The 14863-nt window shown below is 43.8% G+C and overlaps 1 protein-coding gene across 2 annotated transcripts; it reads right to left on the reverse strand.

Moving 5' to 3' along the window:
- Positions 1-23: 23 nt before the first annotated feature.
- On the reverse strand, positions 24-14100 carry klf3 (Kruppel-like factor 3 (basic)). 2 transcript variants are annotated; one of them, XM_053418420.1, is made up of 6 exons: positions 13786-14100; positions 6956-7016; positions 5893-6436; positions 5048-5195; positions 2317-2483; positions 24-2098 (listed from the first exon to the last, which is right to left on the reverse strand). In XM_053418420.1, the coding sequence occupies exons 2-6, from the start codon at positions 6995-6997 to the stop codon at positions 1917-1919; spliced, it is 1083 nt and encodes a 360-aa protein (XP_053274395.1). In that variant the 5' UTR covers positions 6998-7016; positions 13786-14100; the 3' UTR covers positions 24-1916. The 2 variants fall into 2 exon arrangements, with proteins under 2 accessions (XP_053274395.1, XP_053274396.1); XM_053418421.1 differs by having other exon boundaries at positions 13740-14100.
- Between the last annotated feature and the right edge of the window lie 763 nt (positions 14101-14863).

Here is a 14863-nt window from a genome sequence, read left to right on the forward strand (position 1 = left end):
AACAAAGCGCTGAAAACGATAAATATTGTCAATACGTTTATTAAGTGGTATGAATATTCTGTTTTAAAATAGATGCAAACTTGCAGATAGACCTGTACAGATATATGTTCACAGTTTAACATGTTCCCTTTGAATAGCCAACGTTTAGATTAAAAAGAAAATAGGCTTTATTATACACGTATAATATCCATTATGATGAGAGTATCAAAATCATGCTTAATAAAAACCTTTAATTGCCCTTTCAGTCTAATAATCATTTTTCACATGTATATATATGTTTACGTACATATATATACACACATATATATAGATATATAGATATTACAACTTATATTTGCAGAGATACAATAACATATACAAGCAAAGACTGCGCAAAGTATCCAGGAGCAAATGCAGATAGCTGAGTCCATACATTCGGTGTGTGTGTGTGTGTGTGTGTGTGTGTACATGTAAATAAGAGAAAGGATCAAACCTTCAACTGATATTACACGTCACCTGTGATCAGACTGACCAGCAGATCTCTACGATTAAAGAAATTTGAAAAAGTTTGGCTTTGGGAATGTTTATACATCATGTGTCTGTATTTATGTATATATACAATATATATATATATATATATAAAGTGCACTTTAGAGTTGTACAAATATGCTATACGCAAAAAACTGCTTTGTTCTCCTGAAGCTGAATTAAAATAAGGCATGCTCTAAAGTGGTGATTTAAAAAAAAGAAAGAGGTTTGATGGTGTTCTAGAAACCTTTGCAACCTTGGATTGGAATCAAATGAGTCTTTTTGAACAGATCCTCCTTTGAGGCGTGTTGGAATTAAACATTTGCTCCTGAAAAACAGAAAGATTAATGAGCAAATTTCCCTGCTTTGCACTTTGTATTGTTATCCCATATAAAAGTGTCATAGAATAAAAAAAAAAGGCTACCACGGTGTCACAACATAAACCACACGTTCATAGATACATACACTTTGATATAAAACATCGGTAAGAAATTTCATTGCTTCTACCCTTAAACCAACCGAGCGATGTCTTTGTGCTCGCTGACACGATAATGCCCCCTGTGCAGCTACGTTCACATTTCTGAATGAAAACACAAAAAAACACTTCACTCTGAAAATGAATGAGACCCATTGTCCCCGTTTTCTGTTCAACCCTAAAACCAAGAGCACACGCAAGACCGAGCTGCTTCTAATAAGTGCATGAATTCCGCTGTGTGTGCCGTTAAACGTGTGCATTGTATGTATGTACAGAGGGTAAGTGAGCATTAGATACCTGTTTATTTGTTTGGCTTTTCATACACTTCATGATGTAAGCGGCTTCAGGCAGATGAGGTGGGTGTGGAGTTAACGTTAGCATATGTCACAGCTGGCTGCGCTGATGGGAGTAAGCTGAAGTATGAATGACACAACGCACAGCAGGTGTGATATAATACATTCTGCGAAGATTCACATTATTTTGGCCGAGCTAGCAAGTGTGTGTGTGTGTGTGTGTGTCCACAATCTGTACTTGAATGCACGCAGAGAAACGAGAGCTGATGTTGCAAAAAGAAAAGCTTGAGCGTGCTGTGTGGGGTCGATGCACTTGTGGCCACCAGAGGGTGCCGTTCTCAGGCCAGCTGAGAGGTTGCAGCCTTTTTCTCGAAAAGTGTGGCTGATCAGACATCTGCTGTGACACCCACATTTCTATTATAACGAATGTGATGGGTGACACCAGCTCGTGATACAGGCTAATGAGGTGAAAGGGTCTAAACGTGCACCCTGAGGAACAATTACCCCCTCCCTGTCATAGTCCATCGATTAAGGCCAGCTCCTTTAAAAGAAAACAAAATAACTCAAGCCAAAGTGGTACAGTCCGACAATTAAACCAGCACTGAGTGAGTTTCTTTTTCAAGTTTCCCGTGGGAGCTGCTTCACACCAGGAGGTGGCGCTTCTTGTGCAAAGCCAGGTGGTCAGAGCGGGAGAAGCTGCGCTCGCAGTCGGGACACTGGAACGGTTTGACTCCCGTGTGCTTGCGGAAGTGTCTCGTCAGCTCGTCTGAGCGGGCGAACTTCCACGTGCAGCCCTCCCACATGCACTTGTAGGGCTTCTCACCTACACGGAGAAAACAAACATCGAATTAAGTCTCCTTTGTATTGCACCAAGTCCCAACATACATTATGTCAAAGCACTTTACATAGTAATGTTGAGAGCTTCCAAAATTACAGAGAAACTGTTCCCACAACTAGCAAACATTAGCAAGTGTGGAAAGAGCAACTGTGTCTACAAGCTTTGTAAAAGAGCCTTAAAGAGACATTTCTGCAGTGTCTCACCGGTGTGTGTCCTGCGGTGTGCTTTGAGGTGGGAGCTCTTGGTGTACACTTTGTTGCAGCCGCTGAAGTCACAGAGGTGAATCCGTCGCTTCTTCAGCGTGTCGGGAGAGTCGGCGGGCAGAGGATGCTTCGTGCCTGAATGGACTATTACTGATGGGTTGTTTCCCCTGAGACAAACACAGAGTAAACAAAAAAGATTTTTAGCGATAAAGGGGCAATGTGTAGAATTTAGTGACACCTAGGGGTGAAGTTGCATGTTGCAGCTGAATACCCCTCACCTCACGTACCACTCCCAAACATGAAAGAGAACCTGTGATAGTATTCAGTCATCATAAAAACTCAAAAGGTGTTTAGTTTTGTCCAGTCTGGGCTACTGTAAAGAGCATGGCCTGCGTTGAGAGCACCGGCTCCAGATGAAATATTAAGTATTTATCTATATATAGGGTTCATTCTAGGTAAAGATAACAACAATTCCTAGAATTTAGATGAAACACACTAGTTAAAACACCATTTATTTTATATTCAATTTCTGCCAATAGATCCCTCTGACCTAAATCTTACACACTCGACCTTTCACTGCAGTGGGCAGCTTCACCCCTTCTTTTTATGATTTGACCAGCAGGGGGTGCTGGTGTCGTGTGACAGCCACCTCCTGCATGATGGTGAGAGCTAAATGGAAGTTTAAATTGGCTGCAGTTTCTCTCAGCGATGCAATAACAACTGTTACCCGTCAGGAAGTTGAAAAACACCTCCCGCCTTTTCCAGTCTACCACGCCTTTGCTTTGTCCCGTCGCCTCTCGCATTTTTGTCTTTGTCATTTCACCATTCAACAATTCATTCAATGGAATCTGATATGATTCTCTGTGTGCGATGCTGATGCACAAGCACAACTGGAAATTTTGAGAAATAAAATGGAAAAAAGTGTGTAACAGTAGATGCAACTTTGCAACAATCTTCCTAGTCACACACCCAAACTTCAACGGGCCCAAGCGGATAAGGTTTCTAAAATTATTCTATGTGCAAGTGTGTGTGTGTGTATTGGGAAAAAATGCTATCTTGTACAAAATTATTTAATTTAAGTTTTTCATAGAACAACAGAATATGAAAGAAAAGAAGAGGAGTGAGGCAAGTAGACAATTTTCGACGAACGAAAAAAAACAAGTTGTCTTTCTGCACTTATAGAGTCATCATTAAAGTGTGTGTGCGTTAATGTGCATGTGGGCGTGTGTAAGTGGCAGTTGAGAGCAGGTGTCGAGTGTTGAAATATAAATCCCTCACAGATCAGTTCTGCGTAGAGGAATGTGCTGAAATCCCCCGCCAAAAGAAAAGGCGCACACTCACACACACGCACACACACACACACACACAAGCTGACCTATCACTATAACAAATGCTGAACCAACTTGACCTATTTACAATAAACATTACTTTCGTTATATTTACATCGTTAATGTGTGTGTGTGTGTGTGTGTGTGTGTGTGTGTGTGTGTGTGTGTGTGTGTGTGTGTGTGTCGGTTTGTGTGTGTGTGTGTGTTTGTTTGTTTTTGGAGAAGTGAGTTGATGACAGACACACCCAGTCATTTTTCTTAAGGGTCAAGTTATTTCACGGTTGGCACGGTGACAACTGTGATGGCAACCACACTAACGACTTCTGTAAAAGATTTGTGTGTCTGCGTGTCTGTGTGTGTGTGTGTGTGTGTGTGTGTGTGTGTGTGTGTAAGCACACAAAAGCCAGAACTAAATTGCAACCTACCCTCACTACTACATCTATAACTGACCCGCTTCAATTTCTTTAGAGGAAACACTGGTACTTTACAGGAGATGAAACCGGAGGAGGAAGGAGAGGAGGAACAGGAAGTGGAGGGGAGTGAAAGAAAGAGTGGGAAATGCTGGACAATGAGCTAAAAAAAAGATAATACAGGAAGTGCTGAGCATAGGAAAGAGGAGAGAGAAAGGAGAGATGGGAAGAGGAATGTGGGAGGTGACGGGAACGAGATGGCTGATAAGAGCTCATGTGGAGGCGATCGGGCGACGGGGGGGGGAGGAGTCCGCGGTGGGGGGTGCCGACGAGACTGAACGTAAGAGAATGGAAGACGCCACAAAGGAATCAAGGAATCAAACACACCCCCGCATGCTGTCGAGTCAACGTGTAAAAGGTGTGTTGTGTGACACTGGTTCTGCATGTGTTATCTCTGAAAACTACAAAAACGTTTCTCTGAGCGTCTTTCAAAGATAACATCTGCTCGCCCTCATGAAACAGAGACATCGGAGCATGACGAGACCGTATCATAACTGCCACCGCTGCACTATTTCCCAGAGTTTGTCAACACACAGAAAACCTCAGTGAGAATGAGTCCGATAAATGCCGGGTTTCTAATGTTTGAGTGGAGAGACTGGAGATTTAATCTATGAATAAATCCCTGCAATCACCCATTATTGGTTATTGATCCTCTGTGAAATAGGTTCATGTAAGTTTATGTTTTTACCATCTTTTGAGGACCATTTTCCTATAGTGTCACAAAAGAGCAGTTTTGTTATCGGGACCTAAATCCTGCGGGTTAGGGTTACCCAGTCCTCGCCTTTGTTAAAAGGTGACAACAGGAGCAGACAAGGAACAGCTCTGGCAATCGCTTCCATGTAAAGTCAAAGAGGAAGCGCTGCAGCCAAACACAAAGTGAGACATTTGGTGCTTCTTTCAAAATGTGTGCGGGCGTGCTGGTGTGCCACCTACTCATATTCGTGTGGTATCCTGATGACCGATGATTTCATCTCGTGGCTGCTGTGGAAGTCATGAAGGAGCTCAGGGCAAGGCTCTGTTTTGATTGGCTTGTGCAGGTCGTGGGCGTCGCCTCGTAGCTCCAGGGGCTTAGCAGAGTGAACTGGGTAGAGGTAAAAAGATCAGCAGATGTGAACTGGTCAGTATGGTCCGGTTTTACTCACATTAATATGATATACGTATCTTAAACTTGAAATGATGCTGTGTGTTGGTTTGTTTGTTTGATTGTAAGCAAGAATACGCACAAACTGAAAGACGGATCTCCACGAAACTTGGTGGAGTAAAGTTTTATAATAATGTTTTCATCTTATTTAATTCGAATCTATGTGTTCTTCCATATGGGGATCACAAGCAAACACTATGATAAGATGTATCTGACAGTCATGTATGAATTGAATCATTGTCCACTCATATCTGTGCCTATCAGAGACTGGAGAGTGAGAGATGGTGACCTATGTCCATCAGTGACCTCCAGCTGACCACAGAAAACAGAACACAAACAAATCATGGCTCCGTCAGGAAACAAGAATCTGCTATTGTGTTATTCTAAGAACAGAGGAAATGAAAAGCACTTCCTCATTGTCAGTAAAAGATATGTCAACAGTTGAAGAAGAAAGTTTGACTTTAAAAGGGAACATTTTATTTGGAGAAAAGGTGAGTCAGCACTTTACTCATACGATGTTGTGAAGTTATGTCCTGTTTTTAATTCCTTGTTTTTTAATGACTAATTTTATTGATTAATACATTTTAATCAACTCAATCTAACAGGAAACTTAACTGGGTAAAAGAATGAAACTCACCTGTCTTGTGCTCCCTGCTCCGATGGTGGTCGTCGTCACAAGCGACGGCTTGGCTCATCATTATGGGCTGGTGCAGGTGGATGGGCGATGAGTACAGGACTGACAGAGGCACCATGACCGGAGACACCATGACCCCTGACCCCTGAATGACCCCGGAGCCCGAGCTGATCAGAGGAGTCACCATGGTGGTGTATGGAAGCGAGGCACTGGACGGCGGGAGGGCGTGGCAGGGCGAGGAGCGCAGCTGGGAGTGTGGAGGGGAGCAGCGGGGGGAGGCGCGGCTCGCCGTGCTGTGAGGCGAGGGCGGAGAGCTGCGCGAGGAGGCCGGGGAGGAGGCGGAGGAGCAGGGAGGAGAGGAGGAGGATGAGCTGGAGGAGGAGCGCTTGCTGAGTGACAGGTCAACTGGCTCCAGCTGGGTGTGTGTGGGGTTGCTGGGGATGTGGGACTGGGCGAAGGCATGCATGTGCCCGTGGTACAGGGGGGCGGGATGGGGGAAGATCACTCGGTACGGCTCTGGGCTTTTCACAAGCGAAGAGTAGAATGACTGTGAGCGAGAGAGAAAGAGAGGATACAGAAGAAGGAAGCAGTGGAGGAAGACAAAAGAGCGGGGAGTTAAACATTTCCGCTTCTGTGTTCAACAACAGGGAAAACATGTTTCTGCCTCACAAACAACTACAGCAGGCCAAAAAACTTTAAACCCAGTTCTGTGTGGGAGCAGATAACTGTTATGTCTCACAGTACGGTGTGTGTGTGTGTGTGTGTGTGTGTGTGTGTGTGTGTGTGTGTGTGTGTGTGTGTGTGTGTGTGTGTGTGTATTAGCCTGCTGCCTGGCAGTGTGTGTACCCATTGTATGCAAATGTCCACTGTACAGCAGCCTGTTTGTCCAGGAAGAGTCGGAATGTGGGAACCACTCTGTCTAGACACGTAGCAAGAGTGTTTGTGTGTGTGTTTGTTGGTCAAAGATACTGTATGGCATCAAAAACATGCTCAGGCATGATTGGATCACACAAAACACACACACTAGCAACCAAAGCTGCATTTACAAAAAACATATGTGTCTTACCGTCTCCATGTCTGGCTTCAGAGGGTAATCATACATCAGCATGGCTGCACTGGCCAGGCTCCTACAAAATAAAACAACCAAACACAAAGATTAATACACACCGTTAAGACACATTCACAGATAAATCACACTTCTAAACTTGTTCATTTACTTTCCTTTTCATTAATGGTCCATGACCAGAGGAAAGAGGACGGTATTGTGAGATTCACAAGACAACGTGGAGGGTTGTGACGTGATAGTTAAATCAAGTTCAATTCAGTTTTAAGACTTTTCCACACCCTTATTTTCTGAAATAATGGAGTGTTACGTCTTTGGGATTCAAATAGTATTTAAAATGAAATCATCTGAACAGTTAAGTGGTGACAAGTTCAGCTAAATGTCTAACATGTCATAACATGACATGAAGGCCTCAACTAGACACCTCTGTTTTTGTAGGGTTGCTGACCACTGTTTTTTAATGTGCGGTTATCCCATCACATGCTTTCTTAAATGCAGTGGAGACAAAGGTCAAATATTGGAGTATTTTCTCTGGCATGCAGTTCGCAAGAAGTATCAAATAGCATGAAGGGAAATAGTCAAATTCAGTACAAGTACCTCAAAATTATACCTAATTAGTACTACATCTTGGCAGAAGAATAAGAAATAACTGCCAAACAACCCAAGTGTACACACACACACACACACATACACACACTTGTGAGGTGATAAAAACGAATCACCTCACGTAGGGGGAGCACACTCAGCCTTACGGTAACTCAAGTCAGACAATAGCCATAACAATATATTTTCTTTATGTCAGATTTGACACTTCAGCTCCTCCTCTCTACTTTCACAAAGAGAGCTCTTCCTCCTCACACTGCCAATCTGTTTGTCATATTTAGTCGAATTTATTTTGTTGAGTAACGCAAACGGCACTAAACAGCGGTTGTGTTGTCCAAAAAAGCTAGACATTTTAAAACAATGTTAAAGACAACTTTACGACCGGTTGCTTTATGAGAACACAACCAGCTCCAGGTGTGATGAGCCTAGAAACAGCCTCATGTCGATTACTTCACAGTGACACCACACACACACGCACACAAACACGCACACACATATACAACCTACTGAGGCCTGTGTTTGGATCAAAAGTGTGTGAGATTTCAAAGGTGGTTCTAGTTACGTTGCCTTTGAATAACCAGGTGCAGCCATGATGACTCCATGTTTGTGCCTAAATGAGTGTGTTTATGTGTGTGTGCGTGTGAGATCACTGGAGCATACAGGCAACATTAACTGTCAAAGAATGTACCCTGAGGGGGTCTCTGTGTGTGTGTGTCTGTGTGTGTATGTTTGTGTGACCTGATTAAAGTCCACAGTCTGGAGACAAGTTAGCCTTTAATTATTAACAAATGGCAAGAACAGGGGCAGTCACACCCTACCGTGCGCACACAAACTCGCGCACACACGCACACACACACAGTTCAGATAGGGAGCAAGCCAATCAGAGAGCAGGATGCTTGCTTGCTGGGTCAGGAAGGGTGTGAACATGACGACTAAAGCCTCACCCTTCACCCGGCTCCATGAAACAAAGAGGCTGTAGGCAGGTGGGAACTGTGCGAGTGTGTGTGTGGAGGTGCGTGTGTGCGTGGATGTCCTTGCGTGGTGTGTTATTTCTAATCCAGGCTTGTATTGTATTGAAGTTCAACTGGAGGTCAAGCAGTTGTGGTTGTGTTCCTTACCCAGAGGTGACAATAACAGTTATGAAGCACAAACAGATCACGAAACACGAAAAGAAAAAAACTCCCTCTCAGTTTGTACACTGTAAGTTGAGCAAACAGTTAGTTTCACTACAGTGACAGAAAGGAAAAACAGTGGCAAGTGGGGAAATTCCCAGTCCCTCCCTCCATCAATTGTTTATATTGGATCAAGGAGGAGTTATGATTGTTGATGAGATCTGCCATTTAAAAATGGTATAGTGTGTTATAGATCATTTATTACACGTTTGTTTACAATATATATACAAATGCTGCAATCAATAACCGAAACTGTGTTTGATTTAATGTCCACCAGTTACGTAAAGGTGTAATCGACTATTAACACAACAACTTTCAATTTCCTTTGATGTATTTCTTCAAACAAGATGTTTGAGCATAGGATCACTATCATAAAAATGAAAAACACAAAACTTTCCCTTGGGGTGGATCATAAAAGAATAAATACAATGAGTAGGAGAAACTGTGGACAATTGCAGGAAATAAAATTGAATTTAGCTGCACATCTTCTCCAGTGCAACTCAACAGACCATAGAGCCTCAGGAGATTAGAGTCGATCTGCAGCTGGAGCTTGTTTACTTCTCTCTGAATCTGTCATGCAGCTTCAAATACAGCTGCAGTTATAAGTACATTCATTGATTAGCTGCTCCATGGAAAATCATAAAAAAAAAATTCTAACAGTTATCCCTAGTTCCTAAATTGGTACGCAAATTAATGATACTTGGATATGATGTCATCTTATGGGGGCAACTGCGACAGTCCACGAAATGTCCTCTAAAAGTACTTTTTCCTCACCAATAAAAAAGCTCAAATTAATATTCTATTTTTTTAATAATCTATTGAGATTACACGTCTTGCTCAACTAGAAGTGTCGTTCTTGGACTGTCGCAGTTGCCCCATGAGATTACATTGTAGCCACAGCTGCCTTGTCGCGGCTGCTGGCGGAGGTGATCCACTTGACTGATTCTAAAAGATTTTTAAGTGCCATTTATTTACACGCCCACATTTATAAACCTATAGGGCCCAGGTTGAGAAATACAAGAATTCACCATTACTCTTCTCGGTTGTGACTGATTAGCTGCTTCTTGTTGCATGTGAAGGCAAACTGAATATATTTGTCCGTTCTTAGTTTCACTAATGCTTTGACAAAATTAATATAGTAATGGGTCAAACTGATCTCCAGGACGACGACAAACTCTCCCTGTCAGAGAGAGATCAGGCAGCTGGTCTTTTTTTTTTAACCAGAGCATATAAAGGTTTACGGCTGAGAACTCTGAGGGTATATAAACTGTGAAGTGAAGGAACCAGAGAGCACTGCGCCTATTTGGTAAATAAGTAGCCATACCTTGGTTGTCGGGGAGTATTTTTTTCCCAGTGCGCTACATGTGGGTGTGTGTGTGTTTGTGCATGTCAAGTGTGGTCTGCAAATATTGTCCTTCTAGGTCAGTAGAGCTACTGTGTACTCTACCCCGACCCACTCAGCAAACACTTCCTACAGACCCCCCCCCCTCACTCTTTCCACCCTTGGACTCCGCACATCTTCTTCAACACCTCCTCTTCACTCGCTCCTCAACAATCACTCACGTCTTTACTAGCGTGTTTATCTGAACCACACAGCAGCCCGCACTCCTTTTCTCTCCCGCTCTTTGAATGATATAAAACAACATGACTGAAGGGGAAAATATTGTGGCTTGGAGTCGCTGGCTACCGACTCAACCACACACAGACACACACACACGCACACGTACTTATACACACTGCACACCAAGTTTCTGCTAACTCAACAGAATACACACATTAAATCACTGAAGGACTGAATTATTACAGACACGCACGCATGCTTAAACACACAGACCCAAACAGGGCACCGCACATGCATGCATACACTCGCACACACATACACACATACACACACTAATGGCAACAGGCTGGAGAAGATGAGATCACCAGAGAGACCAGAAACCTCCAGACAACAGCTTTGTCCAAGAACACGCCGCAACACACACACACACAAATACACACACACACATTGAAAACTAACAGCCTTCAGTTTACTGCTATTGATCTTTGACCGTTTCTTTCTGTGTCACCTCTTTTACCTCATCAGTCTCACCTCTTGCGATGTCGTACACCACAACTGTCACACAAACCGTCCCAGTCAAACTGCTCTTGAGCATTAACACACTATATAGCTTACGGGGGGGGGGGGGGGACTTGTGTACATACTATAGCTTGACTCACACCTTAACCTATTTAAAGCCCTAAGGGAATGAACTAATCTTCACTTAAATTAAGATCCTAATTACATGACTCATCAAGGTGGCAAGCTAATATTCCAGCATTTAAATGTTCCTTTTTCTGAGCTCATTTCCAGTTTGGTCTCTCATTGCACCATAGTCCTTCTTATGCCCCTGACCCCTTATTACAATCCATAACCCCCAAGTGTACCTCCCTACCCCCTTATTTCATCCCCTTACCTCACTTCCTTCTCCTGACTCCTCTAACAATGCGTCACATGCTCTTACTTTGACTGCTCTCACTTTAAGGCCCCTGCTGAAGCCCCCTATCCTCTTATTTTGGCATCCTATTCCCTCATCCAAGCTGCCCAAGCCCACTCCTCCCATCCCACACATGCACACACGCACACATAGACATGTACAAGCCCACACCCCCCCTCAGCTCCTCTCCAGCAGACTGTGGGGCTGCAGGCCCGCAGACCTCGGGGGGAAGCCAGAGGGGGCCATCAGCAGGGGGAGAGGAAACAGAATCCATCATTACACACACAGCCACACACATGTGGATACACACATTCAGAGACACACTGGAGTTGACACAAGACTCAAAACCTGACAAAGACCCACACGCTAATGTACATGCACCTCAAGCCGAACTTGTCAAAGACAGCAGTGTTGAGGCTTTCCAGACAGCGGAGGAAGGAGAGAACGAGAGCGAGTGCCAGAGAAAGAGAGAGGGAGAGGGAGAGAAGCGGAAGCCCTCAGAGTTTAGTCTGACTGTTATTATTTCCACACTGCGTGATGGGTCGGGGGGTGTAAAGAAGGGAAGGAGGAGGAGGAGGAGGAGAAGGAGGAGAGTGAAGCCAAATGGGGGGTGCTGCTGCAGGGGGCCTGCGGTTTCCTGTCTGACCCCCCCCCCCCCCCCCCCCCCCCCACACCTCCCCTCAACACACTGCGTCTCCCATACCCAAAGAATGAGAGGACAGAGGGGGGGAATGGAAGGAGAGAGAGCGCAAAGAAAACAGCCGCTCTGACCAAACTATGTAAAAATGGAAGTGGAAAGAACAAGGCAGAGACAGAAACGGGGGAGAAAATGAAGTGGGTTTCAACCAAAAAATGACAAAACTTCAATGAACCTCAAACATGGGGGGGGGGGGGGGGGATGGTAAGAAAGAGCTACGCTGTCACAGTGGCTAAATCCAGTGGTTTAAGAGCAGGAACAGACACACTGCACGAGTGAGTGTGCATGTGCTCACACATGGCTGTGTGATTGCGTGAGTGTGCTGGCACGCATGTGAAGTTGTGTAACAACTTACAGCTTTTTAAGTTAATGGCTGTCTGTGGACCACAGTGTCCTTATATCCTTAACTTCTAATGGAGAATCACCAACGCTTCAGCATCCAGGGGTTTAATGTTTAGCCCAAATGTTCTCTAGGACATGCCCTTTGAGCAGTGTGTGTGTGTGTACACACTCTTGCGCATTTTGTTCCACCAGATAACATCAGCATGTTTATTCAGGAAAAGAGGTGTAGTGGTGGGTGGGGTATGGGCGTGTGCATGCGTCCCTAATGAGACAAATAAGTACAATAAGTTAATAAAGAAAGACGGAAAGGTCAATGCTTTGTTCAATTATTACTCCTTCTTGAAAGCTTTTCTAGAGTAGAAGAGTACAAAGTCAGTCAGAGAGATCGCCCTCATTCCACTCGTCCACCCCCCACATCCACATCCCTCTCTCCTCCCTTCTTTCTCCCTCTTTCTCTCTCACTCCAGGCTCTAAACAGGATAAGGGCTTCATATGCCAAGTGGAATGTGTGACGCAAGCCTCAGCCTTGAAACAAAGCACAGGAAACAGGGAGAGACAGAGACGGAGAAACACACAGAGAGAAAGAGAGATGTGTACTGTCAAGGATGTAGTGGATGAGTCAGGACAGACGGAGAAACTCAGGTGTCACCTACGGATTGTTGAAACTATCACTCCCTGCCACACACACACAGACACAAACAGACACGCACACACACACACACCTGTCAGATAGACTCCTGACTGTGTATTACACCACGCACCCACACTGAGTCGTCTCGCACTCTCACAGCTTGATTCTGAATCAGCATCACACGTTGTACTAAAACAGGAACAATCAATCAATCATTAGTCAAATTACAGAGAATTATAAACTATTTTCACATCCAATAAATCCTTTCGGTGGGTATTTATGGTCAGAAATGCGAACATCCCCTGAATCCAGATTTTAGGGGCAAATTAAGGTTTTTATCATTATTATAATGTTTTTGTATTTTAGTTATTTTATATTATTTCTAATTAAATTTCTGAACTTTTTGGGGGAAATAAGACAGAAGAATACGTTTATTTAGGGTTCTCAATATTCTTTACCTATTTTAAGACATTTTATAGATTGAGCTAAACGGTTTCTCATTGACGTTTTGACCACTTTTTGTATTTATTTGAAACAACCTAGTCGATCCTAATTATCCAAAATAAAATCCCTGACTCCTAAACCAACGTTGTCTCTCTGCTGCCATGCTATCGGTCAGTGTTGAGAGCATCAGCCACCGGACCGATACATTTCAGAAACATTACACATGTGGAAATGTGGACACAGCTAACACACACAAAACTGAAAGCACAGTGGTTAACATAATAGTGCGGGACCCTAATTAACTAATTAACACAAAACTACCCACAAACAGCTTGATCTCATTTAAGTGAACCCGCAGCACCGCATGTATGGAGCCCCCTCCCCCCCCCACTATAATAAAGTTTATTCTAATACAGTTTACCGGCTCCACCACAGCAGCGATGAGCCGGTGTCCCCGTGACACTCACTTCTCAGACGGACGAGTGTTCTTCAGTTTAATCCTGAAGGAGCAGAGAGACTCTGGATCCTCGGCGGCGAGGGGAGAACAAATAAAGGTCCGACACAGAGTGAGGCAACTCCGCAGAAAAAGTGACGCAGGCGACGCTCGATGTTCCGCTGTGTCACTGACACCGGAGAGAGAACAACAAGACGCTCCAGTGATCGATGGCTCCGGCTAACTTCCCCAAGTTACGAAACTCTTCTCTCACTCTCGGCCTCTGAGTGTGTGTTTGTGTGAGTTTGCGTGAGTGTGTGTGTGGAAACTGCTGCTTCTGTCACATGATCCGCTGTCTGTTCTCCATGGGGTCGGGCCGCTGGGCGGGGCTGGGGCGGGGTGGTCCAGTTCGTGTGAGTGTGTGTGTGTGTGTGTGTGTGTGTGTGTGAGTGCGTGTGAGTGCGCGTGTGTCAGTGTTGGTGTGTGTGTTGCAATTTTCATTCCAAGTTTACAGGAGACAACAATTGGGAACTTTTTCAAGCCACTACAGTGATTATCTGTAGCAACAGATGTCAGAGTGTGACTAATGCAGCAGTGTGGTCCAGGCTATTTTGTGTTTAAAAGTATTTAATAGTATAATTTACCACGAACTGACAAAGAGTTTCAAGCTGTAATAATGTCTCTGTTAGTGGTTATTGATAATAGTGAGTCATAATGAGTGATAATAATGCTGGGTTGCCAGGTTGTGGAACATCCTTTGTTTCTTTTTATCTTACAGCTATTTAATTCATTTATGAGACCTTTCATTGCACCAAAGGACATTTGGACCAAAATAAAATCATAAACTGTAAGAAATGTCGTTAATGGGTTATTTATACCATCAGTAAAGTTCCCTTACCTATACACGTTACTAATCCATCAGACTTGACAGATTATTATCCCATAATTATAATAAGTCAAGTCTGTCTATGTTGTTTTGATCCACATCCAATATTTAGATAAAAGTGAAATTCTCTTGGAGGATTTCCCACAACCTGGCAACCAAACAGTTTTACTTATCAGAGGCTTATAACTGCTCGGTTAAGTATTAGTCAATGATTAATCAACCTTTA

This window comes from Pleuronectes platessa, chromosome 3 (assembly GCF_947347685.1).
Source record: "Pleuronectes platessa chromosome 3, fPlePla1.1, whole genome shotgun sequence".
In the NCBI taxonomy this organism is placed as follows: Eukaryota; Metazoa; Chordata; class Actinopteri; order Pleuronectiformes; family Pleuronectidae; genus Pleuronectes; species Pleuronectes platessa.

Excerpts from the sequence above, each read along its gene's own strand:
- klf3 (XM_053418420.1), bottom strand. The coding sequence starts at position 6,997 with ATGCTGATGTATGATTACCCTCTGAAGCCAGACATGGAGACG. Across the intron at positions 5,196-5,892 it reads GAGCAGGGAGCACAAGACAG|TTCACTCTGCTAAGCCCCTG; the intron begins GTGAGTTTCATT and ends ACCTCTACCCAG. Across the intron at positions 2,099-2,316 it reads ACACCGCAGGACACACACCG|GTGAGAAGCCCTACAAGTGC; the intron begins GTGAGACACTGC and ends TTCTCCGTGTAG.